The sequence below is a fragment of the Monodelphis domestica genome, chromosome 4 (assembly GCF_027887165.1).
Source record: "Monodelphis domestica isolate mMonDom1 chromosome 4, mMonDom1.pri, whole genome shotgun sequence".
NCBI classification, from domain to species: Eukaryota; Metazoa; Chordata; class Mammalia; order Didelphimorphia; family Didelphidae; genus Monodelphis; species Monodelphis domestica.
The window spans coordinates 168623900-168651554 of record NC_077230.1 but is presented as its reverse complement, the minus strand read 5'-3'; the positions used below and the strand labels follow the sequence as shown (position 1 = coordinate 168651554).

At 35.6% G+C, this 27655-nt stretch overlaps 1 protein-coding gene across 1 annotated transcript in view; it reads left to right on the top strand.

The window, feature by feature from the left end:
- Positions 1-27655, top strand: part of FAP (fibroblast activation protein alpha) — a 90750-nt gene that overhangs the window by 49790 nt on the left and 13305 nt on the right. The window contains exons 13-20 of the mRNA XM_007494270.3: positions 1708-1812; positions 1911-1981; positions 4904-4957; positions 7769-7893; positions 11359-11406; positions 16592-16690; positions 17356-17425; positions 18787-18981. Of these exons, the coding sequence (XP_007494332.1) occupies positions 1708-1812; positions 1911-1981; positions 4904-4957; positions 7769-7893; positions 11359-11406; positions 16592-16690; positions 17356-17425; positions 18787-18981 (767 nt within the window). The remainder of the gene's footprint in view (positions 1-1707; positions 1813-1910; positions 1982-4903; positions 4958-7768; positions 7894-11358; positions 11407-16591; positions 16691-17355; positions 17426-18786; positions 18982-27655) is intronic.

Here is a 27655-nt window from a genome sequence, read left to right as displayed (position 1 = left end):
TTTCCATTTTACAGTTGAAGAGACTTGAATCAGACAGAAGTTCAGTGACTTGCTCAGGGTCACAGCAGGTAAATGTCTGAGGCTAGGTTTGAATTCAGCTCTTTCCAATTCCAGATGTTTCGCTCTTTACACTATGGCACCACTTAACTATCTCCCAGCCACTACTGCACAGGTAGAAAATGGCAAATTGATTGCTCTTAGCCTCTTAGCTCTGCATTTACTAAGTAGGTGTAGTCTTAGTATACAAATTGCTATCTACGTACCATTTTGCTAGTTGGAGACATTGCATTAAAAACTAACCAGAGAAGATTTTTTAAAAGTCAGTTTAAAGGTAGCTAATTTTTAAAAAATCGCATCTAGCTATTAGTCAGGGGACAAATCTTTGTGTGTGCATATAACACATATATACATCACATTTATATGTATACATATATGTAGATAATATACACATATATGTGTGCAAATATATTTATAGTACATACAATTTAATTTTTAAAATTAAGAGATATAAGTTGATATGCTTTAAGCATTTAGTATAAAATTTTGGCATTGGAATGGCTCTTAGACATGGCCTAATATGTGGCACAACTTATAGTTTACATTAACATTTTACAGATGAGAAAAGTCCAGAAATATCAAAAATTTGCTATGGAATTTGGTTACCTTGGCTTTCCATGTCCTCCATTACTGGAAAGGCAAGGAGGACTATTTTGCAATTTATAACTAAGGTGAACTATAAACTGAGGATTCCTGTGAAAGGTGACATATCTGTTACAAAAAAATCCCCAATGTATCCTGAAATCCAACAATTTTCAGGAACCCTTAGGTCTCCCTATATCTTGTAGGGGTGGGTGATGGGACCCAAAATTCCCAAGAGCCGCAAGGTATAAAGTAAGAGGCACCCCAGACAGAACAGAGCAGAAAATGCCAGTCTACCAGAGAGTATCCAAAGCCTGTTGTCTTCAGTGGTTGCACATTATATTATTTGCTTCGTTTTGTTTGAGACCTAGCTCTATCTCATTAAGGCTGGAAGTATAGCAGCTATTCATGGGCCTAATCCTAAAAAAAGGAAGTTTTAACCTTCTCTGCTTTTCTGACCTGGCTGGTTATCTTCTCCTAGGCAGCCTTGGTAGCCCTCAGGGACTCACCATCTTGGTTGTGGATTTAGTGCAGAAAGGCCTTTTGACTTTAGCCCTATTGTAGGTCAAAACTCTTAAACTGGTGATTTACCAGTCTCAGCTTTCCTAAATAGCACAGACTACCATATCCAGTCTTGTCATAATGTTTCCAATCTGTTTTCGTGATGCTATTGGCCTAGGCTTGTGACCAGCCAATCAAATGACCCTGTAAGCTCTTAATGAAGCTGAATGAGTACCATATTTGTTAGAGAAATAAATTTGAATTCTAAATTAACATTCCAAACGACCAAAAACAGAGGTAACAGCAAAATAAAATAAATAAAGTGTCCCAAACAGAGGTGTTTAATAAATAGCAAATAAGAGTGAGTTAGTTGTCATGTGTTGCTGACTGCTGCAAAAGCATTAGAAAAAATTCTCTTTATGTGAAAACAGAATCTCTGATGTATACCATGGAAAATCAGGGAAGGCGATGGATTCTAATGATTGCAAACCTAAGTGGCTGTTAATGAAATGGTCTTTATTCCTGCCTCTTTCTGATTTCACCACCATCTCTGTTTATATCTTTCAGTTCTTTGTCTCAGCACCTGTTTTTACTCATGACGACATTTCATACTACAAAATATTTAGCGATAAGGACGGTTACAAACACATTCACTACATCAATGACACTGTGGTACGTTCCTTCCAAGAACTAGCTCCTCAAAGAGCATTCATTTGAGGCTGCTCAAATAACACTGAGATTTACAGAACATAATGTTTGTCTTTTTATAGGAAAATGCGATACAAATTACAAGTGGCAAATGGGAGGCCATAAACATATTCAAAGTAACACAGGATTCACTGTGAGTATTCTGTATAGCACAATGTGTGGCTTGTGTTTTTCTTGGTGTTAAGACTGAGCTAAAAATGCTACTGCCTGGTTTTCTTTTGGTCTATACCCTTCGAGATTGATTTGTTCTTTGTCACATGGTTCTGCATACAAATCTAAAAATCTTTGAGCTGAAAGGAACCTAGAGGCCATTGAGACAAAGCTCCTCTACCAGTACATGAATTCTCAGCAGCATCTCAGAGAACTGGTCATGTAATCTCCTCTTGAATATTTTCAGTGACAGGGAACTTATTACCTCAAATGGCAGCTCATTCTATTTTGGTACAGTCTAACTGTTTGGTCCAGAATTTGATTCCCAATAATTTTAATCAATAAGACTTTGTTATCTATCAAGATTTCACACATTGATCTAGTCCTTCTCTTTTGAAGTCACTTAGAAAAAGTTGTAATTTCATGAAGACAGTTTTAATTGGAATCTATTAGGTGGAATAGTGGATAGAGCATTTGACCTAGAATCTGGAATACCCGAGTTCAAATCCAAGTTCTGATATTTATGTGACCATAGGCAAGTCACTTAATCTTTGTCTGCCTACATTTCCTCTTCAGTAAAATGTAGTTAAATCACAAAGTGCAGTAAAATCAGACCTTCCTCTTAAGGTAATTGTAAGGATAAAATAAGATTTTTTAAAAGAGCTTTGCAAGCCTTAAAGTGCTATATAAATGTTAGCACTTATTATTTTGTTTATTTTGGACCTTGATCTATGATTTTAATGTTATGGACCCTCCTACTTCCTGGCTTGGACATACTTCACCAATGCAGATTAAGAATTCATTTGTGATTTAAAGTCTTAGAAAATTACCATGGGCATTGAGTGACTTACCCATGCATATACAGTTCACTTGGGATAGAGACAGAACTTGAACCAAGGTCTTCTTGGCATCAAGGCTGGTCCTCTATCCATTTGCTCAGGCTTCAACTCTAAATGGGAATATAGGTAAAAAATAAATAAATACACAAGATTAGAAAACAGAATCCTACTACATGTTGTTTACAAGAAACACATTTGAGGCAGGGTGCCACACACAGATTAAAGGCAAAAGGCTGGAACATAATTGATTACACAACATCTAAAGTAAAAAAAGCAAGAGTAGGAATCACAATATCAGACAAAACTAAAGTAAAAATCAATTGGCTTAAAAGAGATAAGGAAGGAAATTACATATTGCTAAAAGGTTCTATAAACAATGAAGTAATATTATTACTAAACATCATTCACCAAATGGTTTGGCATCCAAATTTATAAAGAAGAAACTAAAGGAAATAAAGGACAAAATAGATAGTAAAACCATACTCAATCTTCCCCTATCAGAACTAGATAAATTGAATGAAAAATAAATACACAAACATTATTCTTTTTCAAAATAAATATTTGGCAGGTAGCATTTCCCCTTCTGATACTTTATAATCTGGGCTAGTGAATCACTATTTCTAGTAACTAATAGTAATAGGGAGCTTCAATCATGGGCTGTTAGAGACTGATAGAAGAAAATACATTCATATGATAATTCCTTAAAAATGCTAGTTTCTACATGGTTACTCTGTGATTCCAGTTTTCCCTCTATTTCAAGAATTCATGGGAAAACATTTCATTAGCTATTTTAAGAATGGGTTGTAATTCAGAATATTCATTCAGTTTTCATTGCATTGCCACCTACTTTATTTAAGCCCTTATTATTTCATGTGGAGATTATTACTACAACAGTTTCCTAATTGGTTCTCTTGTCTATTTCTTCAGTATACCATCAACCATCTTAAGATGTTATTTTGTGGAATTTTCATCAAAAATCTATTATTACTCCTCTATCTATCAAATCAAGTCCATACTTATAAGTTTGGCATTTGAGTCCCTCCACAAACTGTCCCTACCTTACCTATTCAAATATCTCTCATTACATATATATATATGTAATATATAAGCAGTGACAGGACTGGACTGCAGTAGAAGGTAATATGTGTATGTATACACATTTTGGTAAAATGTTATTTTATATTACCTTCTTTTTTTTTTACATTTTACATATTACAATTACATATTACCTTCTACTGCAGTCCAGTCCTGTCACTGCTTATATATACTGTGCCCTGTGCTTTCGCTCGGGCTGTTTCCTGCATCTGAAATACTCTTGCTTTTCCTCCCCACATATCCAAATCCTATTAATTGTTTTAATCCAAGCTCAAGTATCACTTCCTCCATCAAGCCTTTCTCCAAGATTCTAATTCACATAGAGCTCTTCTTTCTTCAAACTCCTATTGTGTTTATTATCTGCCCCCTGAATCTTAGTGCAAGAGCCACTTGGGACACTGTAAATGTCATCAACATAAAATAGTGAAACATTTAAAACAAATTTATCTGAAGTCAAATATTCAAAAAAGTGCTAACCAAAGATATGATGTGATTTACTCCTTATATAAAAGTAACAATTAACAGTAGCTAACATTTTTATATTAGCTACTATTTATCAGGCACTGTGCTAAGCATTTCACAAATACTTTGTTTCATCCTCACAATAAGAGTGCTATCATTGTCCCCATTTTACAGATGATGAAATAAAGGCAAAGTTCAAATAACTTACCTAGGATCACACAGCTAGTAGGCATCTCAGGCAGGATTTAAACTCGGATCTTTCTGACTCTAGATCTAGCACAATGCCACCTAATACTCTGATGGCTCAACAAGGACTTTAGAACCTTTAAGGGTTTCAGCACATCATTATGATCTCAATATAGTCATTACCTTGTCCCATATAAGAACAGAGTCTAAAGTAGAGTTTGGCTAATAGAAAGCCAGATAAAAATCAACTTGTACTATGTTATCACTAACATTACTTTTGTATTATTAAATCAGTGCATATTTAATGACAAATATATTTACAGGTTCTATTCTAGTAATGAATTTGAAGACTATCCTGGGAGGAGAAATATTTACAGGTGAAATTTTATTGATTTTTAAAAAATGCTTACATTTATATATGTTTCAATAAATCTATGCCAGAATATCAAGTCAATAAATAATAAATTGGGAGGGGGGGGAAATAGGTACCTCAATGGTAAGAAATCCAGTCCTGGAATCTGGGTTCAAATGTGACCCTGGGCAAGTCATTTAACCCCAATTGCCTAGCCCTTACTGGTCTCCTGTCTTGGAACCAATAATTGTATCAATTCTAACATAGAAGGTAAGGCTTTACAAAAAATTAAATAAAGAACAATAGGACAAAAAATTACAGAGAAGTAATAAGAAAAAATAAACAAGCAGAAGAGTTATGGGCCATATGATTATGGGGAGGCAAAGCCATAAAAATAATTCAGCTCCAACTGTTGTATTTTAAAAAACAATCTTCAATCAACAAACATATTAAGTGTCAAAATGGGCCAAGCACTGTGCTCAGCATAACAGAAACATAGGGGAAAGGGTCCCTGTTTTCTAATAGTCCCTCTTTCTAATGTAAGAGATGATAATTCTGTATGTAATTTTATGCAGATAACTACATATGTAAATATATAAAGAATCATGGCTCTTGCCTCATCACTGATCCTGTCCCCTCTCTTGGTCCTGCAGCAGTCAACGTATGCTTAGAGCGTCCGCAGACAGGGATGTCTGAGTGTGAAGGGGGGGGGGGGGGGTAGGTGGGAAAGAGCAGGCAATATGTTTTTGCAGGGTCCCTATCCATATATAAATTTGATTTTAAAATGTATTACAAAATTCTTGGACCTGTTTTTGTTGTTCTGTTGTTCAGCCATGCCCAACTTTTGATGACCGCATAGACCATAGCTATCCATGTGGTTTTATTACAAGCATACTGGAATGGTTTGCCATTTCCTTCCACTTTCCACATGCGGTATACTGACTTATCGATAAAGATTTATGATGTCTTTTTGTTTTTGTTTCTTGTCCAGTCAGTGCACATTTATAAGCTTCTTTCAAGTGTCCAGGTGAGATGGACAGGGATTTAAGGTACTCTGAGGGGGAACAGCTTAGAACTGACTATTCTCTGATCTCAGATCTGTGTCCATGGGTGGATAGGGCTTCCTCTTTCAAGAGTAGATCCCAGGGTTAGTATTTCAGGGATGCAGCTCTAGGCAAGCTGCACGGACCGCTCCAACTATCTACTTATACTCCTTCAGGAAGGAGCGGAGATGGGTCTCCCATGTGGAGGGCCTCTTCTCTTTTTCAAGGCATCGGCAAAGTCAGAGGTCCCCAAACTACAGCCTGTGAGCCACATGTGCCCCCCCACCGCACTGCTGGAAGGGGCACCTCTTTCATTAGTGATCAGTGAGAGCACAGGATGCTCCTGGAGTACTGTATATGGTGGTGCCACAAGTGCAGTGTTGCTCACATATAGTAATACTTACAGTGACATAATCCTTTGCATGGCACCTTGTTCTGTGAGTAACTGAATGCTAACGAGGCACTGCACAAAGGATTATGTGGCTGCACAATGGAAAACACCAGCATGATGAGCAGCGATCTGGGGGAGGGGATTCTGCACTGTGTATACTGCTGCCCTGTATAGTGGTGGCAGTGATGGGCCTGTGCAAGGTGTAACAGGCCCATCATAGCTAGCGCTGCAGCCTCCAATATCCCAAGCCGTGGTATATGGTTGGGTTTTTTTTCATAGTCCGGCCCTCCAATAGTCTGAGGGACAGGAAAATGGCCCCCTATGTAAAAAGTTTGGGGACCTGTGGGCAAGGTAATAGAAGTCAGTGTCCTGGTGACAGCTATTGCAGTCATCCTTCAGAGACCAAGCCAAAAGCTCCATAAGTGGATAGATATCCAGAGGCACCAGTGGCTTCAGGTACATGCTGAGTTTGGGGGTATAGCCAATTCTAAAATCAGGTGTTAGTAGTGATTTCTTTGTCTCAGTTTGGAAAGGACTCTGAATAATTGTAGGCCAGACATTGGGTCTTAGAGAAGCTGCTGCTATTGTTCCCCAAAGCACACTGGAATAGGAACCTTTCTTGCCAGAGTAAAGATATTATTGCCCACTGCCCAGGTCTAAAAATGAAGGAAGAGTAAGGAGAAAAGTAGGGAAGATACATTATAGAGAAGTCATTGTATGAGCCAAGCTACCCCCAAAATAAGTGACAGAAAACAGAGGAAGAGAGCAAAGTTAGCATTTTCTGATAATTTTCTAATTTTACATGCTGCTTAGTGATCATCTCATTCCACTACTAGCTAATTTTTTTGGAGGTTTCTATGCACAAATATAGAAAAGCAGGAATAAACTATCTTGAGAAAAAGAGATCATGATCCTTAACTCTTAACTGGTCAGTATTTTGCACATTAAAAAGAGTCTAAGATCATGGGGAGATTCACCTTCTTCCCATAAAAGGTATTCGAACATTCTCACCGTAATGTAAATTGACAAAAGACTTCATATTACCCAATTTAAAATCTTACTTTTGATGCTTACCTTTATGACCATAGATAAATCACTTAACTTTATAGAACCTCAGACCTTTCATTTAAGGGGAAAGAGTTGTACTAGAGAGCTTAAGAATTCCCTTCTATCTTGAAATCTATAATCTCATGATCATTAAGTTTTCTACTGACCCAGATATAAATCAGGCTATCAGAAGAAAAAATAATATGATTTAGAAATCACAAAAGTCCTATTGGCAATAGAAAATGGAGTGGGTTTGGTGTCTTGATATTTAAATTAGGTCCTTTACATGATGCAATACATTTGGATGAAAACAATTGAAAAACTTTAGTTTCATGTTATTTTAATTTCCTCCTAGAATTAGCATTGGAAGCTATCCTCCAAGGAAACAGTGCATCACTTGTGTTCTAAGGAAAGAAAGATGCCAATACTATTCAGCAAGTTTCAGCAACTTCGCTAAGTACTATTCACTTATGTGCTATGGTATGTAAAGTAACTGGCAAAGTCAATGGGATTGACCCTATGGAAAAAGTTTCCTTATGGAAACTGTGGCTACTGAGTTTTGGTTAGCCAGGGAAAGTCTTTAAAAGTTATTTTCTTACAAACCTGAAGACTGGAGTTCTTAACCTAATTTAAAATATTTTGATGGCTATATTTCAATATAATTTGCTTCCTTTGTAATCTTCTCTATTTTATTTTGTGCATTTAAAATTTTAATTCAAATAAAAGGTCCTGAGGCTTCATAAGAATACCACAGGGGACCATTACCCAGAAAAGATTAAAAACAAAGAACTCTTGCTCTAGAATTAACATCTTTCCTAGATTCTTTTGGTACCAGATTGTCCAAATGCAGAAGAAAGAACTGTGGCCTTGGAAGTTCTGAGATACCTTCTAGTCCTATATGCATGTGCCTTTGGCACAGTGGGTCAGCTAGATGGTTCAGTGGATAGAATGTTGGACCTGGAATCCAGAAGACTAATCTTCCTGAGTTTAAATCTGGTCTCTGTTTGACTCAGTTTCTTTTAGTGTAAAATGAGAATAACAAGAGCACCTATCTCCCAGGGTTATTGTAAGGATCGAATTAGATGATATTTGTAAAGTACTTACTAAATTGCCTGGCATAAAGCAGGCACTATATAAATGCTGACTCCCTTCCCCTTTGTCCCTTAATAAGGAAACCAGTGGGCAGAGGCAAGGAGTTTCCCTTGGAGGTCTCAAAATGGAACCGTAGAATTGATTGAGAATCTTGCTTTTACTCCAGGAACCAATGGGTTTGCTTTAGTTCCCCAAGGTCAACCAATCAAAGAATATTTGTTAAGTGCCTACTATGTGTCAGATAAAGTGCTAGGAGCTTGGGACAGAGGGGGGTAATTGTAAAGAATAAAACTTCCCTAATAATAGGAAGACAAGTACATATAAAAGTATATGTCACATAAATATCAAGGGAATACATACAAACATACAAAGTAGCTAAATATAAGGGAGTTAGGGAAGGAGGACACTAGCAGGTAAGGAAATCAAGAACACCTTTATAAAAAAGATACTGCTTGAGCTCGGTCTTAATGGAAGACAGGTATGAGAGATGGTCAGTGCAAAGACAGAGACACAAGATTGAAGGTCATATATGAAAAGCAGAGAAATTGGTCCATGTAAGAGTATGTAATGAAGATACTAATAATGTATAACGTATCTCCTACCTATTTATACAGCTAAGTTAGAGAAGAGTTTCATACTGGAAATTTAAAAACCATTTTGACTACATGGGAATAAGTAAAAATTCTGCCACAAAATATTTCCTTCAGTATGACAGAATATGCCATTTTGTATGAGACATTTTCATAAAACACTTCCTTTTAAAAAAATGTTCTGGATAATAGATCCAGTTATTTAAACCCATGTCTGATGTGTTATGATCTCTCAAGGCATTCATTATTTGTCTATCCTATTTTATGTCTTATGTTCTGAAAGGCTAGACAGTCATTTAGAATATACCAAAGTAGTGCCCCTTTTTGTGGAATTTAGTTAGAGAGAACAATATGGCATAGTGACTAGGGCCCAGGCTAATAGGATTGCAGAACAAGTCACCCTTAGCTCATTGAGCCTCAGTTCCTTCATCTATAAGATTTTTAGAAAAATTAAACAAGATATAAATAAGTGCTCTACAAACTATAAGCTCTTTCCATGTTAGCTATTATAACACAGACTCATAGAATTTTAGAGCTACATGAGAACTCAAGATGTCATCTAGTCCCATTTCCTCATTTAGAAATAAGAGAAATTAGTGAACTGGCTCAAATAGTTAGTGACAGTACAGGATTTGAATCCTGGTCTCTTGATTCCTGGAATAATTACTTTTCTATTTTTAACCATGTTTAGAAAGCATAATAAAATGGAACATCTAGATATATCTACAAATACACAACACATTTTTATATTCCTCTTTTAAAAATTCATCTCCTTATTTTTTATTTCTTATTTTCATTTTCTATCATTAGAACACCCCTGTGAAGTAAGGCAAGTATCATTAATTACTTTTTTTACTTTTCTATAGCTAAAAAAAACTTGAGCACAAGACCATGTAGCAAGTTAGTAACAAAGCCAGGACTAGAACCTAGCGGTCCTAGCTCAGTGCTCTTACCACTACCCACGCTTCCTGTTCAGTATGGTAATTTTATATTTGGCAAAAAAAATGAACCATGTGGAAAGCACCACCTCATCTGGTGTTTTTGCAAATACAGTAAAGTGAATCACTGTGCCAGTGTAGGAAAAACCCATGTAGGACTGGAAGAAGATCTAAGAATCACTAAACCTGTAACTTTTACCTATTCACAAGGATCAGTGAAAGAAATCCAAGTCAAAGGATCTGGAAGTTTGGCAAATCACATTAATAATTAGTTCTATTGATTAGGGCATATTGGCAGCACAGCGCATACTGCTCTGGACCGAGAGTCAGAATTAATTCAAATCTAGCCTTAGATCCTTACTAGTTATATGACCCTAGATAAGTCACTTAGCCTCCTTCAGCCTCAGTTTCCTTATCTGTAAAATGGAATGAGGAATTCATGCTTGTTTTTCCCTACTCTATGGCCCAATTGACAAGAAAAAAAATCTATTTTAGTTTCTCACATTTAAGATGAAGAAGACATTAAATACACTAAGAAAATCTTATCTAGTTTGTCCCAAATAGACTTTTACTGGCATTTAACTTATGCCCCTCTGAAAATATTTATCCAGTTAACCTTATAATCACATAATAATCTGTTGTACAATAAATGAAGGTAGTATATCTTTAATCTAACATTTATGTAGCGATAATGAATTGCTAAAAATTTGGTACACAGTTAACTATGTTTAAACTCATAATCTAGTGTAGAGATTTCAACCTCATTGTCAGAAGTGGATATATTTAAGTAGACATTTATATTATTTTTTGAATTTTATCTTTACATTAAAGAAAAAAAGATGATAAGCTGGACTCACAGATATTAACCAACTAGGCAGAGAAGCAAGTGTTCCAGAATGAAAACCTATCCCAAGCACTGTTGCGAGGATTATTTGATGTTAGTGTCACCACACAAAAACCATTCATCTTAACCAATGTGATATGACACCTTCCCAGAAGCCCATTTGACATTTTTTACCTCTGGGGTCGCTTTATGTAACTGCACCTTAACTCTTAAGGAATAGTCTTGAAAAGTACACAAAAAACCACTTTTTTCTCAATCTTATTCTGTGATAGGGTTCTGATCTCATGTGTGGCTTAAATGTATTTTTAAAGGTGATGCTTACCTCTCTACAGGAAAAAAAAATAACTACAAAATGAAAAGATGCGTGATGCATGCAACTCTCAGACCATCCAAAGTTCTCTCCAAATCCCATTTTTTTTTTGTTTAAAATTGAGCAATGTTTTAAATATAAATCATGTCTTTGTTTCATTTCTGCATTTAGGACCTGGTGTTCCTATTTCCACTCTGTATGATGGCCACAGTGATGAAGGTACTCTATTTGTTATTTCATTTTGAGCTGATAGTAGACATATCCTGTTGTAAAAGGGTATAGTCCAACTCTTTTTTAAATTAAGTCCCACTCTGTGCCAAACCCTGTGCTATGGTCTGGGAAAGAGTCGAAGTTTAGATCCAGTATAATTAGTGGCTTCCTAAATGTTACCACTTGGTTAAAGGATAAAATACAAACATTAGCTATAGTATTCAGTGATACTTGATCAGTGAAATACAGAATTGCAAGTTCCTATGAAAAGCTCAAAAGGATAGGATGCCACTGATGGGAGAATCAAAAAAAGGGAAAAGGCAGCTTTTGAGATGCACTTTAAAGGCTGAGTAGGAATTCATTTAGCAACAAAAAAGACAGAGTCAACATTTGGGGAATAAGTTGCTTGAACAAATAGAGAAAGGCAGAATAATTTAGGATGTGTTCAGGGGGCAAGACGTTGTCTAGATAGGCTAGATTATAAAATGGCATGGGGAGAAATAATCTGAAATAATGCTTGAAAATTAGGAGGATGGTAGAGGATTAGGTGCTTTATGTTTCACCCAAAGGAGTTTGAAAACTGAAAAAATGAAAATAGGTTACCTTCAAAGATTTTTGAGAAGGTGAGTGATGTGACCAGATTGATTCGTGAAGATTAGCCTGGCAGTGCTATGGAGGATGGATAGAAGCAGAGGAGGAAAACAAGAAAAGGAATATTTGTTAGAAAGTTACTGCACTAGTGCACATATAAGGTAAATCAGAGACCATGTGGCACAATGGAGAAAAAATAATATTAGATTTAGATTTAAGACCTGGGTTCAAATTCTACTCTTCTATTGCTATCTTTGTCAACTTGCAAATCACACACACATGCACACACACACACACACACACACACACACATTTTAATAAGGGGTTGTAATTGATAGTGTCTACAGTCCCTATGATCCTATGAAAATAAGATATATCCATATGGTGACTGGGAAAGAAGAAGGAAGAGGGGCATGAGAGATAGTGAAGTGCAGTCAATAGGATTTTGTGATTGATGAGATATAAAATGTGAGGGAGAGAAAAGTCAAAGACAACTCTGAGTTTAGAGCTCGAGAGTTTCTAGGCAAAAGCTAGAGCTACAGAGAGAAATAGCAAAGTCAGGAAGAGAAGCAAGTTCAGGGGAAAGAATGAGAGAAACAGGAGTATGCAAATACTGACTATGTGCCAAGTACTGTGCCAAGCTCTGAGGATACAGATACAAAAACCCCAAAGTCCCTGCCCTCACAGACCTTCTATTGTAATAGGGAGAAACAACACATATATGGCAGCAGGGTCTAAGGAGGATAAGAAAAATGTGGTTCCAAGGTTCTAAGGATGAAGCTGATTGATATATCAGTCATTCTATCAATAAGCATTTGTTTATTAAGCACTTAGTACTGTCAGATACCATGTACCTCTTGGACTCCCATCATGGTGTCTGGAGAGCAAAAGAACATTCTGGTAACTATAGAAAGAAGATGTCTTGAAGGTGGCAAGAATTCTGGAACTCAGAAAAGAAGCCAATACAGGACATTTTAATATCAAATTTTAATATTGAAGACAAAACTGCACTAAAGGAACCCATCATACAACTTCAGGACATCTTTGCCTAGAAGTAGTACTTGGAGATATAAGAATAAATGACTGAATAATGTTGATGAGGGAAAAAGTATAGAAAGTAAAGAGAAGAGGTCCCAGGACACCCTGAGGTGAATACTCACCTAAAGTGAGGAGACAAAAAAGAAAAAGAAAATAGAAAAGAATAAAAATAGTATGTTTTCTTGAGATTCAAGGGAAAAGCAAATTATCTAATGAGAGTGCCATTAAGGAGGTAACAGTTTCAGATCTACAAAGAAGACAAAGACACTGAGCAAAAGGTTTTTAGATCAAGTCCAATACAGAGAGGAAAGCCTGGATTCAAATCTTGACCCTGACACTAGCTTGTTTAACCTTAGGCAAATGACTTCATTTCTTTGGGCTGTAGTGTGCTCATTGCAAAATTAGATGGGAATTTATTGCTTCAAAGGTGCCTTTTAGCTCTCAATTTATAATTCTATGATCTGGTGATTAAGTACCTGTGAGGGAGTAGCTTTAAGAGAGTAGTGCATGTAAAATCCAAATTTCAGAAGGATGGGGTGAGAGGGTCAAGAAATAGCAGCATCAGGTACAATTTAGTTCCTACCATAGTGCATAGCAAATGATAGTATTTTCCTAAATGTTTATTAAATTAAATCAAGTGCCAAGTAATCCCATTTGTCAAGATTTATCAGGCTAAAATATAATCTATTTTATTACATAGCTCATTATAACACACATTTTGAAATACTATAATCCAAATCATTTTCTCTGAAATGCAGTAACTACATATAATAAGGGCATACTATAATAAAGTTAGATAATGTGACCAGTCAGTCAATAAACATTTATTAACTGCCCAATATGGTCCAAATACTGCATTAAATGTTGTGCTAATCCCCAACGTGTGGTTCCCAGTCCTAGCATCAATCATATAAAGAAGTTCCATTGTATGCTGCTTAAAGTTGTTCATAGCCAGCATAGTTGTTCTTATTTCCCACAAAAAAAAAGCCTCATTTTCCTGTTTGGCATCCACACAGACCCCATTCTAGATCACAGAAATTAAAAAATAAAATTGTAATTGAATGGAACATGAAATTCAGTCAACAGTAAGTAGGGTATCTAGTAGAGGCATTTGTGTTCATTTACTTTTTATTTGAATGTACACATACACGATGCACACACACATATGTATACACATACTTGTTATAGACTGTTGTCTTCTCAATTTGAATGTAAACTCCCTTGGAGAAAGGATTATTTCATTATTTGTCTTTGTATTCCCAGTGGCTAGCACAATACCTTACAGATACTTTTTGATTGATTTTTGATAAAGAAATCAAAGGTATAGTTTCCCAGGGCACATGCTCTCTGGCAATTACCTATAAAAGTATGTGCCAGAAAAAAGGGGAGAAAGACAGAGGAAGATTTATGAACATTCTCATCTTCGGCATTTTGTAGTATTAGGCTTAGATAAGAGATAGAAAGAGATTGAAAGGGAATTGAGCTCCAGTGTTCTTCTCTGGCAGAAAACAAAGAGACACAAGCCATGTTCACTTTACCTTTTCCATTTTATTAAATGCAAGAATGAACTTCAAAGCTGGCTTGAAGTATTTACTTTAAACTATAAATATTCCATAATGCCTCAGTTATAATTTTTGTGGCATCATTTACTAAGCTGTACTGAATAAACCAAAGAGTTTAGGACTTATTTTGAAGTCTAACCAGTGATTCAAAATTTCACATATGTGCAGTGTGGGTTAGAGCATAAATATAGGTGTCTGCGTATAATTTTCTTGTTTGTTTTTGAGGCCAAAGTTGTAGAGATTATCATTCTTTTCAACATCCCATATGCCTTCTGTACCAGTATGCCTTTTGAGCCAATGGCAACTCCATGTACAGAAGTCATGTTAAGGGGAATGAAAATTTAGAACTTGTGTGTTAAAATTGTGAATTCACACTCCTTTCTAGGTTATATAGCCCATTCTCAAATAATAACTTTTGGAATCACACTGATGTCATTTTCTTGGTTGGTTTAACTAACTCTGAAGTTTAAAATCCAGAAGTTTAATTATTTTTAAATTACCCACAATTCTACCATCAAATCCTGAGTTTATTTCAAATATCTCAATGGATTTTTGTGCAAACCACCCCTACAATATTCACATTTGGGATAAGATTACGTATTGCATGCTTAAGCCAAAGAAGGCTATTTTATCAGAATGTTTGAAGTATAAGAAAACTGGGGGCTATAATGGAAGCCTTGGCAAACTTAGATGTAGTTGCAAATACTCCTCCAGTTCCTAATCCTCAGAGGGAATTTTAAAAAAAGAAACAGCACAAAAACAAAAGCCTACAGGATGTTCTTCTCTTGTGTCAATTGCCATTTTCCATGAGTCATCCAGACCCCCATTTAGAAAATGTGGCTAACTCTGCATAAACAGCTTCCCTAGAAAGCCTATGGTGGCTGTGATAGTTCAGAAGGGGCCATCTATTGCTGGGCACTTATATATATGTACTCCAACAACTTCGTAGGCCTACAATAGGTCAATGGTTTTATTCTTTTTCAAAGGGCAAAAAAAGTGTAAAACATAAATGATCTCTAGAGAAACAAGTGCCTCTGTTTTAGATTCTTTAAGATCAAAGACAGAAAGGAAGTCTGTAGCTATTTTTGCCAAGAAATAGAACTTGTAAGAAAGATGTCTTTTAAAGAAACATCTTGCAAATAGAAATTAGCTCCAATTAAATATTTTAACAACAATTTTTCAAGATTCTGTGATATCACCAATGCAGATATTTCTTCTATTGGGTCAGATCAAACCTCTCTGGGCCTTAGTAGACAGCTTCAAGAATTGCTATGCCTGGAAAAATTTATCCCCTAGTCAACCACCCTAAACCAGAGATGCCTCTTTGATACTTAGAAAGGTTGGCCCTTGAAGGTTAGACAACCACATCTGGTGCTTGGCTTATACTTGAAGCCTTTCCTGCTCAGTAGGACTTGCCAGAATCTGCAGTCATCTTGGATGACTTTTGGAGAGGAGAGCCTAAAGACTGAGTAAAGCACAAAATCCAAAAAAGGAATAGTATGATAGCAATCACTTAATAAATGTTTCTTGAATGACTGACTCAATAAATAATTGTTGACTTATCTAACAATTATCACAGAATGGATTTTTGTAAGTGTCTGAAATTTAACATCCAGAAGAATTTGATTTCTAGTACATTTCTTTTTTGGTGGACAGAAGGAGAAAATTCAATCAGTTCATGTCAGGATGTTAGGATGCCAAACAAACAGGTGGAAATCTGCACTCCCCACCCCCAAACAAAAAAAGAAAAAGTCCAAGAAGCACTACAGTTGGTCCTTCCCCACCTGAAATGTACATAAATGAATAAAAGTCTATTTTAGAATAGTTGGGCAGGTGCAGAGATTTGAGTTCTTTAGCATTGTCTTGTCATCATGCAAGTCCTTAACCACTTTCAGACCCTAGCATACTGTAAATCCAAAGAGTGGGCCTGAATTCAAGGAAAGGAAATTGTTTTCTTCAAGGATAAAGTTAGTCATAATTAACATTTTTATTTTTTCCCAAAGAAATTAAAATACTTGAAGAAAATAAAGATTTAGAGACGGCTCTGCAAGATATTCAAATGCCTAAAGAGGAAATTAAGAAACTTGAAGTGGATGGGATTAGTAAGACCTTTTAAAATATTAATGCACGTATTCACCTATATTGTTTGCATGGTCATTGCTTGCTTTTTTAAAAAACTACAATAGAAAAGATGCACAATTTGGAATGCAGAATGCACTCTAAGGAATCTCTGTGATGACACCCTTTATAGATTGACTAATCATCTCCAAGTATTAAGGAATTGAATTGAATGGAATTCCACATTTAAGTTAAAAATTGATAGTACATTCTTTGATGGGCTTAAAATGTTGTTACTACCTTTTTCTTATGATTATCTTATTTTAACAAAAGTTTCCCTAATTTTAATTTTGTTTTAATGCCATTTGAGTAGTTATTAATTCCAGTGACTAGAATTAGGGAGCTAGATGGTACAATTGATAGAGTGATGCTGAACTTACAGGGAGTAAGACCTGAGTTCAAATCCCTCTTCCAACATTCAACTAGATATGTGACTAGACCAGTTGTTTAATCTGTCTGACTCAGTTATTTTATCTGTAAAATGAGGATAATAATAGCATCTACTTCCCAAAGTTTTTGTAAAGTTAAAATGAGATAATGCATAGCACTTTGCAAACCATAGAGCACTATATAAATGCTGGCTATTATTATAATTCATTACCATAAAAATGTTAAGTAATTTGTAAAGGCTTTTTTTTTCCTTTTTCAGCTTTGTGGTACAAGATGCTTCTTCCTCCTCAATTTGACAGGTCAAAGAAATATCCTCTACTAATTCAGGTGTATGTAGCATTTTATTTTGTTTCACAAATTTCACTACTGAAAATCTTTTGGCCAAAGGCTTTCCTTTGATGGAAAAACGAGAAAATTCCCTCTGTTAGTTGTGTTTGTCTCATTTTCAGAGATTTATCTTGATTCTTCCACTAATCAGAGCAATTTAAGTTTAGGAGTTAGGGACTAGATGGGCGATTTTATTGGTATAGAGAAATCCTAAGTGAGGAAACATCCTCAGTAGGTCTGCACTTTTCCTGCAATTTTTAGATTTTTAGTGCTTTCTAGAACACTTAGAGGGTAAGAAACTTTTCCAAGGTTATATATAGCTAACTAGGATGTGTCAGAAGTAGAACTTGAACCAAGATCTGACTGGCTTTCCATCCACTACCCTATACTGCTCCTACAAATAAAGCATATTCATTAAAAATGCAGGGGGGCAGCTAGGTAGCATAGTGGAGAGAGAATACCAGGTCTGGAATCAAGAGAACCAGAGTTCAAATCGAGTCTTAATCTAGTTGCTTGATGCTGTGCAAGACACTTAAACCTGATTTCCTAGCCATTGCCGCTCTTCTGTCTTAGAATTGCTACTAAGACAGATGTTAAAGTTTTTAGGGGAAAAAATGGATGGGGTAGGGTTTGTTATTTTTAGATTGACTTTTTTCTGTTTCTGCTGTTGGAACATCCTAATAATACAACCTGGAGGGTAGCTCACACTACTTTTACTATGAAAAGTTTCCATTGAAAATACTGAAGTCATTATATCAGACTTTTGAACTGTTTAGTTTGAGAAGCAGTGTTTTCTAATGCAAAGAGTACAGGGTCTGAAATGAGAAGGGTTCCAATCCTGATTCTGCCCATTACCACCTGTGTGACACTAGCCAATTATTTCTTTAAATTCTCAAATTTGTTCAAATGAAGGTACTGGTTTAGATAGTCTCTTGAGTGCCTTTCAGATATATCTTTTGAAATTATGAAACTATGAAGATTAGAAATGAAGGACCTCCAACAGCATTCTCAAAATCACTGTTGACCTATACACAGTGTTCTTAAAATACCAGATTTTTAAGAAAATGTGTGTTTTAGAAAGAGATAGATGGAAGAAAGTCTTTCTTTTGACATGCTAAACCCTTAGGCTTCTCCATTCTTTTTCGAGAGGGTTTTGTGTTCAAAAGGCTTCCATTTCCCTTAGCAAAAGCTTGGTCTTCATTTTAACAATTTCATTTCTAATATAATTTTACTGTTAATCATTACTAAGTGTTATAATTTTTACTATAAATAATACATACTGTATAATAAAGATTGTAGGATATAAATTTCAGTGATAGAAAGCAAAGTCAGTGTAAAAAATTCATCTTACCTTTCTCTTTAGGTATGGTGGTCCTTGTAGTCAGAGTGTGAGACCTTTATTTGCAGTTAGCTGGATAACATACCTTGCAAGTAAAGAAGGCATCGTTGTTGCCTTGGTTGATGGCCGAGGAACAGCTTTTCAAGGTGACAAACTATTGTATGCTGTGTATCGGAAGCTGGGAGTTTATGAAGTTGAGGACCAAATATCTGCTGTAAAGTGAGTGATTTGTCATCTGCGCATTAGTAGATATCTACTGAGACTTATTTGCTGATTATCATGGTCTCTTTTTGGCCTTCCTGGCATCCATTTTTCTAACAGCCTCAAAGTGCCACTTACTTTAGAGATGATGAGAATTTCTTGCCCAGGATTAGAAAAAAGCATTGATGTTCATTTCATTTTGGTAGAAGGACAAAGACTATATCCATCTTACTGTGATAGAAGTAATTATCCAGATTTCCCAATAGTTTGTTAAGTTGATCTCATGAATGACAGAACTGTCATCATTCTGGGACCATTTATAAAGATGAAGCCACAGGAAACCAGAACATGAGATTTCTTTTCAGTCATTTCCAATTCCATGACAGATAGCTAGATGAAAAGGCTTGGGTTCAGAGTTCTATCTTCCCAAAGACTTTTAAAATGGCTTGTTGTTATTGTTGTTATTCTTAAACCAGTTGCTTCTAGATTATACCATGGTCCAGAAAGTGTTTTCTGACCCTGTCTCTTTGTCTCCCTTTGTTTTCAGAAAGCATATTTATGAAAACATTATTAAAGTATGAATCTTGAAAAGATAGATGATGTTTTTAAAATATACTTCAGAATCTAGTATCTTCACCCAGATTCATTTCCAAATATAATTTTGGCTCCTTTATTCTTTTCAGAAATATTAAGAAAATTTCATCATTAGAAATTTTATTTAGAAGCACCAGGATAAATATATATTGGTATTTATATGTCATTTTGAGGCCATATGAATGTTTCATGAATGAGTAAATAGTATTGGAAAAAATCTATTTTTGTAGCCTTTACAATATCTAACATAGAACCTTTTATATAGTGTGCTCAAGGGATATTTGTTGAAAAAAAAAACCCAAGTAATTGTGAACCACAAAGCTTAAGAGAAACTTAAGTTACTTTCAATTTTGTTCACATAAATCACACAAAGGCAACACACCAGAAGACTAATAGCAATTGTATACCAAGGAAGACCAATTAAATTGTCTCAAGTGAGATAAACTATGTACCTCGCAAACCTTGAAAATGCTTTATAAATGTCAACTATTGTATTACTATTATTATTATTACTATTATTATTATTATCACAGGTAATGTGTCATAATGGATAGAAAGTTGATCTCAAAAATAGGAAGACCTGTGTTCTAATCTCAGCTCTAACACACATGGCTGTGGGACCTTAGGCAAATCATTTAATTTTTAAGAGTTCTAGGCAACTTTCTAAGACTATGATATGCAGAAAAGGTTCTTACCTCCATTGGAAGAGGTGTTTAATCAACCAAGAGTTAGATATAAACAATAAAATCACATGTCCAGTTCCTATCCTTATTATTATAAATATTTTGTTATATTACTCTGCTCTGTTAAGAATTCTGTTGCCAGCAAAGGAAATCTATATATAATACATATACATATATTCACACAAATTGCATTTGATATGAATAATCTGGAATTAGATAGCATCATATCCATGACTAAAATATATTTAAACAGAAAAAGATTAACCTTAATAATAAAAAAGGTTCAAGATTCTGATTCATTAATTTGCATTTGTTTGCCCTGTTGTAGACATGCACTGTCACAAATACTTATATTCACCTAAATCATGTGTCTCAAATAATAATTATGTACTTGAACGATAAATGGAAATAGGTAGATAAGTCATTAGATAACTAGTAAAAGCAATGGCCAGGTAAAATACTGAATTGCATTAGGTTTACCTAGACTTCACTATTCCAGATTCTTTATGCAATATAAACTTGCATAACATTAATTTCCAGCTTTAAAGGCCTGTCTTTAATAAGAATATTAGCAATAGGGTAGTCTTTATTGCATGGTGCATTGTGTACTTTTTTTTCACTTTGGTTCACATTTTTGTATTCTGTCAAGCAATGGAAACCAACTCCTGGTTTACAAATTCCAAATGTCTTGTAATCCTGAGGATTACATTAAAATACAAGGATGAACATTATGTCTCATTTGTAATTCAATAGGATCTTTCCCAAGGTTGGTAGAGCTAAAAACTTACTTGTTTTGGCAGTGGTCCTAGTATTTAAAATAAAGAGAGAGAGAAAGAAACACACCCTATCACACGAACAAAATAAGCCACATACAAAAACTTCTATGAACCATAGGTCATTCCAAATTTTTCTTTATATATATTTACTGGCTACTGCAAGTGCAACATGTAAATTTAAGGAGAAAGATTGCTCAGGAACCTGCTCAAGGAATACTTAGCATCTTCTTGTGTTCTTCATTAGAGTGGCATTAAAAGTGAACTCCACGGACAGGTCTTGGTGGAATGTAGTATATCTAATTTAGGGAGTTTCAATCATAGGAATATATTCCCAGATCTGATATGCACCTTAGAGACTATATACTCCAAGCTCCTTCACTTTATCCCCACAAAACAGCATAAATCTCATTGGTTACCATAACAACACCAATTAAATAACAGGATTCACATACAGATCAGCATAAGATGGACTTGGTTATTGGATATTCTTTCTTTTCTCAGTCTTATTGATCTAGAGTCTACAGAAAGACTAAATATAACATGTTCAATCCATCCTTTATTCAATCACTCAATAAATCAACACATTTTGATTAAGTTCTTACTATATGCCAAGCACTGTGGAAAGCACCACTGACAAAGAAAAGGCAAAAATAAGGATCCAAGAGTAGAAGAGAGTGTAGAGTTGAAAGGGTTTACCAAGGGGTTCAGATTTAAGAAGGGAGGAACATGTTGCCAGAGCAAAAGTGATGGCCTGGGACAGTTTTGAGGGAGGTCAGAGAGAAGATAAAGAGTAAGTATGGGAGGAATAAGCCATAGAAGAAGTGGAAAGAGATAAGATTATGATTGAGTAAAGGAAATTCAGAGATCTTAAATGTGAAAGTGGAACACTTATGGGTAATGGACAGGAAAAGAGTATTACTGTCCTATGAGTAGCTGAGGTAGAATGGAAGAAAGGGTCATGGTAGTTGAATAGCTTGAGGAACTACATTTGAGGGACCATCAACCTATATGTTGAATTCCTTTAGAATAATGATAGGAGGAGTTAGTTTTCATTTGTTCATTCAGCAAATATTTATTGAATACTATCATGTATAAAAAACACTGTGCCAAGAAAGAAAAGAGTCCTTGCCCTCAGAGAGTTTACAATTTTCAGATCTGCACTGTGACTAAATCCAGGAATTGGTTCTCAGGAGCTATCAGGGGATGACTTCTTTTCCTCAGCACTTAAAGAACTCCAGAATTCGAGGAACTTTAGTAACTACTATCAACATATATGCAACAGTAGAGACTGCAGGGTGGCCATGTGCTAGCTTTGCTGGAAAGCTCTTGTCTTACAAAGGTGAAAGGTAAGCCAGGGAACAAGATGCTTTCAGAAGCCAAGAAAAATAAAAAGAATAGAATTATAATGATAATCCTGGGAAGGATTCAAACCACTGTGTCTCTCAGAGGAGTGTTTGGAAATCAGATACCAAGTGACTGGTAGTTTGCCAGGGACTAAAATCCCTCTATTGTCTCCCCATAATTCCTCCAAAGAATGCAATCTGCCCTAGTGAATTTTGTGCAAAATGAAATCTGAACCAGAAATCCTCACTATTCTAATAGAAGAAAAAAATTAGCTCAAGCAATAATAATCCTTTGCACACACACACACACACACACACACACACACACACACACACACACACAAATCCTTCAACAAAGCAGGGTGGGAGGTGGTTGTCAGGAATAGTCTAATGGAATTAACACCCATCTGCTTCAGGGCTTTTATCAGAATACATAGATTTGAAATTGGTCTGGCCCTAAGGGGGATATATGTTTTAAAATCTTCAAGTTAGCAGAACATTGCAGTGGGTATGGCTTCTTTGGCTTCCAATACTCCAATATAATCCATAAACAAATAATCCTGTTCCCAGAAGTTATGTGTCAGTGATAATGGGGTCAGGTGGAATAGGTTAGTGAGGTGACTGGGGGAGGGGGGGGGAAGAGAGAGATAGGGAGTGCCTGAATATGAAATTTGAGTCCAATGCTCCCTAAATGATAAATTCTAGAGGTCAGATTGCTAATAGATTCATTAAAAGAGATTCCATATTCTTTTTGGATGTTTTCCTTAATATGCCAGTGAAGAGATTTTCCCCTATGAGGATAGCATATTAATTCATTACCTGAATCGTTCTCTGTTTTAATCTTAATACAAATCAACATACAGCTTATTGTGATGAGACAAAGATTTAGATAAGGCATGATTTCTGCCATCACAGTGCTTTGTAGTCAGATTCATTTAACACGTCATTCAGCACATATTCCTCAAAATGAACCATTTCTCGTCCTTTAGCAGCATAACATTCTACTAGGGTTAAAGGAGAATAGAATAAAACATGAACACAGGTGAGTAAAAACAAAAGAAACTCAGAGGTTAAATTTTTGTTGTGGCCAACCCTTCATGTCCTCCAATAAGGTTTTCTTGGTAAAAATACTGGAGTGGTTTGCCATTTCTTTCTCTGAGGCAAAGAACTTTAAGTGACTTGTCCAGGGCCATATAGCTAGAGTCATCTGAGGTCAGATTTAAATCTAGAAGATGAATTCTGCCTAGATCGGGCACTTTATCCACTATGCCCCCTTCAGAGGTTAGGAGAGAGGGCTAAAAACTGGGGGAATCCGGATATGCATTATGGATGAGGATGAACCTTGAAAAGAATTAGGAATGTGAAGAGATCAAAAGAGAGACCATTCCATGCCCAGCAGAGAGTTTGTGAAAAAGTGAGAGTCAGAATGCTATCTATAAATGGAGAATGGCAAGTAGGTCAGAACAGTTCTGCACAATCCATCACTTGTACACATATACTTAAATCATATATGATAAAGGTGTCTAAGAGATAGAAACAAAGCACAGTGTGAAAAGGTCTAGATTCACTATAAAGGATGTGGTTAGTAGAAATAAATATAAAATAAAGATTATAAAGCAAAATCTGGAAAGGACCTCAGAAATCATGTAGTCCAAGCCTCTTCATTTTACATGAGAAACTGAGTCCCCAAAACATTATGTGACTTGCCCAGCATCACACTGGTAAGGCCAGGTCCTCTGAGTCCAGTTAGAGTTTTTCCTACTATCACATGTTGCCACCCTATTCTGGAAAGGTAAGGTACCACTCATTTATAAATATTCTTAATTTTGAGGTAGCAACATTATATTATAGAAAGTAGGGAGCCACTGAAGATTATTGAGCAAGACAGTAATATAACCAGATGAATGCCTAAAGAAGATTAGTCCAACAATGACATAAAGGATGTATTGGAGAGGAGAGAAAGTGAAGTTGTGCAGATCCATCCAATGGATTGTAATGATGGCCTGAACCAGATTCTTAAATTAGCAACAAAAAAAGAAGGGGAAGAGGACAGAAGAGATATTAGAAGGACTAGCTAGAACCTGGTGACTAAGAAGCTATTCAAAAAGGAAAAAAAAAATAAAAGATTACTCAAAGACTTCAAACATAGGAAACTAGATGAATATAGGTTCATCATCAGAATTAATAAAGTCAGAAGAAATATTAATATTAAATACTAATAACTTGCAATTATATAATAACACTTTCAAATTCACAAAGTACTTTTCTAGCATTATCTTATTTTATCCTCACAGCAATCCTGGGGGGGGGGGGAAGTATTATATTTCCATTTTAATATGAAGAAATCAAGACAGGCAAATTTAAGTGATTTGCCCGAGATCACACAGCTAATAAGTAAGGCTGAATTTGAACTCAGGTCTTCCTGACTCCAGGTCCAACAATCTATCCACTGTGGCACATATCTGCTCTTAAGAGTTTAGGTTCCTATATATTGCTTATTTTAGTTGATTTTAAAACTCTTTCCTTCTGTCTTAAAATCAGTATTAAGTAGTGGTTCTAAGGAAGAAGAATAGTAAGTTAGACCACTGGGGTTATGTGCCTAGCCCAGGTTCACACAGCTATGATGTATCTGAGGCCAAATTTGAACTCAGGACCTCCTGACTCTAAGCCTGCTCTCTATCCCCTAAGCTAATTATCTGTCCTATATTGTCTATTTTAAAAGTTAAATCCAGTGCTAGCCAAGAACTAGATAAAACATATCTTTTTAAAATAACCTGTGACCTTCACTAAGATAAACATTAATATTTCAAGTATCCCTATGAAGTCCTTATCTACAATTTATCCTCTATACATCTAGTTTATACATAGTTATTTCATGGTATCTTCCCCATAAAACTTCTGAGTTCTCTGAGATCAGAGACTGGCTTTAGAGTTTCTTTTTATCATCAGTGCTTAGTATACAAACTAGTGTCTGGCTCACAGTAGGCATTAATTAATAAGTGTTTGTTTAATAATTTAAGAACAGGATAGTATTTCTACTTCGTTCATCTCCACACATAAGCACTTTGCACAAAATGAAGATATAATAAATATAAGAAGTTTAAATCAATGTGTATCCTAAAGTTCTTTAGATTCAGGGGTCAGGGAGAAGAGCCAAAACATTAGAGAAAAGTCAGCATTTGGACAAAAAAATCAGATTGGACAGAAGCCCAAAAAGAATTTACAGAAGAGCTAAGAAAGGAAATTTTGAAAAAGGGCTAAACATGATTTTAAAAATCAAATAAGAAAGAGCATTAAAGGAAAAATTGGGAAAAGAAATGAGACTAATGGAAGAAAATGTGAAAAGGGAATTAATGGATTAGTAAAAGAGGCACAAGGAAAAAATGAATAAAATAACTCCTTAAAAATCAGAATTAGCCAAATAGGGGAAAAGTGCAAAAGCTCCCTGAAGAAAATAATTTCTTAAATATTAAAATTAGGCAAATGGAAGCTGTTGCCTTCATGAGACATCAAGGAACAATAAAGCAAGAGCAACGGATAAGAAGAAAATGTGAAATATCTCATAGGAAAAACAATTGATCTGGAATTGTTTTGGATTGATCTGGAAAATAGATTAAAGAGAAATAATTTAAGAATCATTGGACTACCTGAAAATCATGATCGAAAAAAAGAACCTAGGCATTATATTTCAAGAAATTATAAGAGAAAATTGCCCAGATAGCTCAGAACCATAGGAGTTTTTTCCCCTGCCTGTCTTCCAATCTGCCTCTTTATCTGCCAATCACCCCTTTAAAAAGATCTCAAAATGAATATTCTCAGGAATATTATAGCCAAATTCCAGAGCTCCCAGGTCAAAGAGAAAATATTTAAAGCAGCCAGAAAGAAAACATTTAACTATGGAACTACAGTCAAGATCACACAATATTTAGCATTTACAACTATAAAATAAGAAGAGCTTAGAATATGATATTCTAGAAGGCAAAGAAGCTAGGATTACAACCAAGAATAATCTACCCAACCAAACTGAGTATAATCCTATGAGGGAGGGGTGGAATTTTAATGAAATAGAGGAATTCTAAGTATGGCTGATAAAAAAAGAACAAAGATTACTAGAAAATTTGACATTCAAATACCAAATTCAAGAGAAGCATAAAAAGGGATATGATTTTTCCCCTGAGGATTATTTCTGTTACATCCCAGAAATTTTGTATTACATTCATGACTTCTCACCTGGATTATTGCAATAGCTTGCTAATAATCCTTGTGAAGATGCGTCTTTTGGTAGGCCTTAGGTGACAAAGGTTATTCAATGTTTGGCCACTGATTGACCCACCTATGCAATGAAAAGTTACCATTCACTCAAAAACTGGGTTGTCAACTTCATTTGGGCAGGTTCTACAAGGCTCTCCTAAGCATAATAAATTTATCAAATTTCTCTAATCAAAGTGCCCTTGTCTTTGTGGTTAGTAAAAGGGGAAAGAGTACCATGGTCTGCCCACTCACTGATTGACTGGCCCAAAGCTTCATCTCCCACCTGGTCCCAAAGAATCTTCCTAATGACAGAAGTCAGATATAAAATCAACATCCAGAGTTCTGGTATCTTGACTAATGAACATCTTCTACCATACATACATACCAAGACAAGCAAGTCCATGCTTGCTCATAGATTTGAAGGACTGGAGAGTGAAATGCTTCCATGGCTAATAAATAATCTGATGTGATCCTTGAGCAATTGTATTCTTTCTTAGTATCTGACCCATATCTCCTCACAACCCCCTGCCTCAAGTTTCTACATATGTATGTCCTTCTCCATAGGGATGTCAAAGTCATTTTCCTAAATTGTTGGTTTAACCATGTCATCCTCACCTACCTCCCATTTTGTTTACCAGTAAAAAAAGAATTCAGGAGTGCATTTTATTGAGCTTAATGCTTTTAGATTATATTACCCTTTGACTTTTTTTTACTACAATATGTGTTCTAGTTTAATTTCCTTGTTAACTATTACATGATTGTTTCCTGTCCAAGTCATCCTTTTAAGGATAAAAAAGGAAGAGGGCCATTAAGAATCTCCTGTTCCCAGGTGGCATCTGTTATTTGCTTTTCCTCCTCCATCCCAGGCACTATCATTGCTAGCTTCTGGATGATCATAAAGCCATAAATGGCATTTTATAGTTCAGAAATGACCATCAAGCATCAGAGGCAAAGAAAAAAAATTTAAGTTGCCAAATTTCACCCCCTTCATAAAGGGCATCTAATATCTTCCTCCTTAATATGGAATCTGTCCCAGCCTATGGAG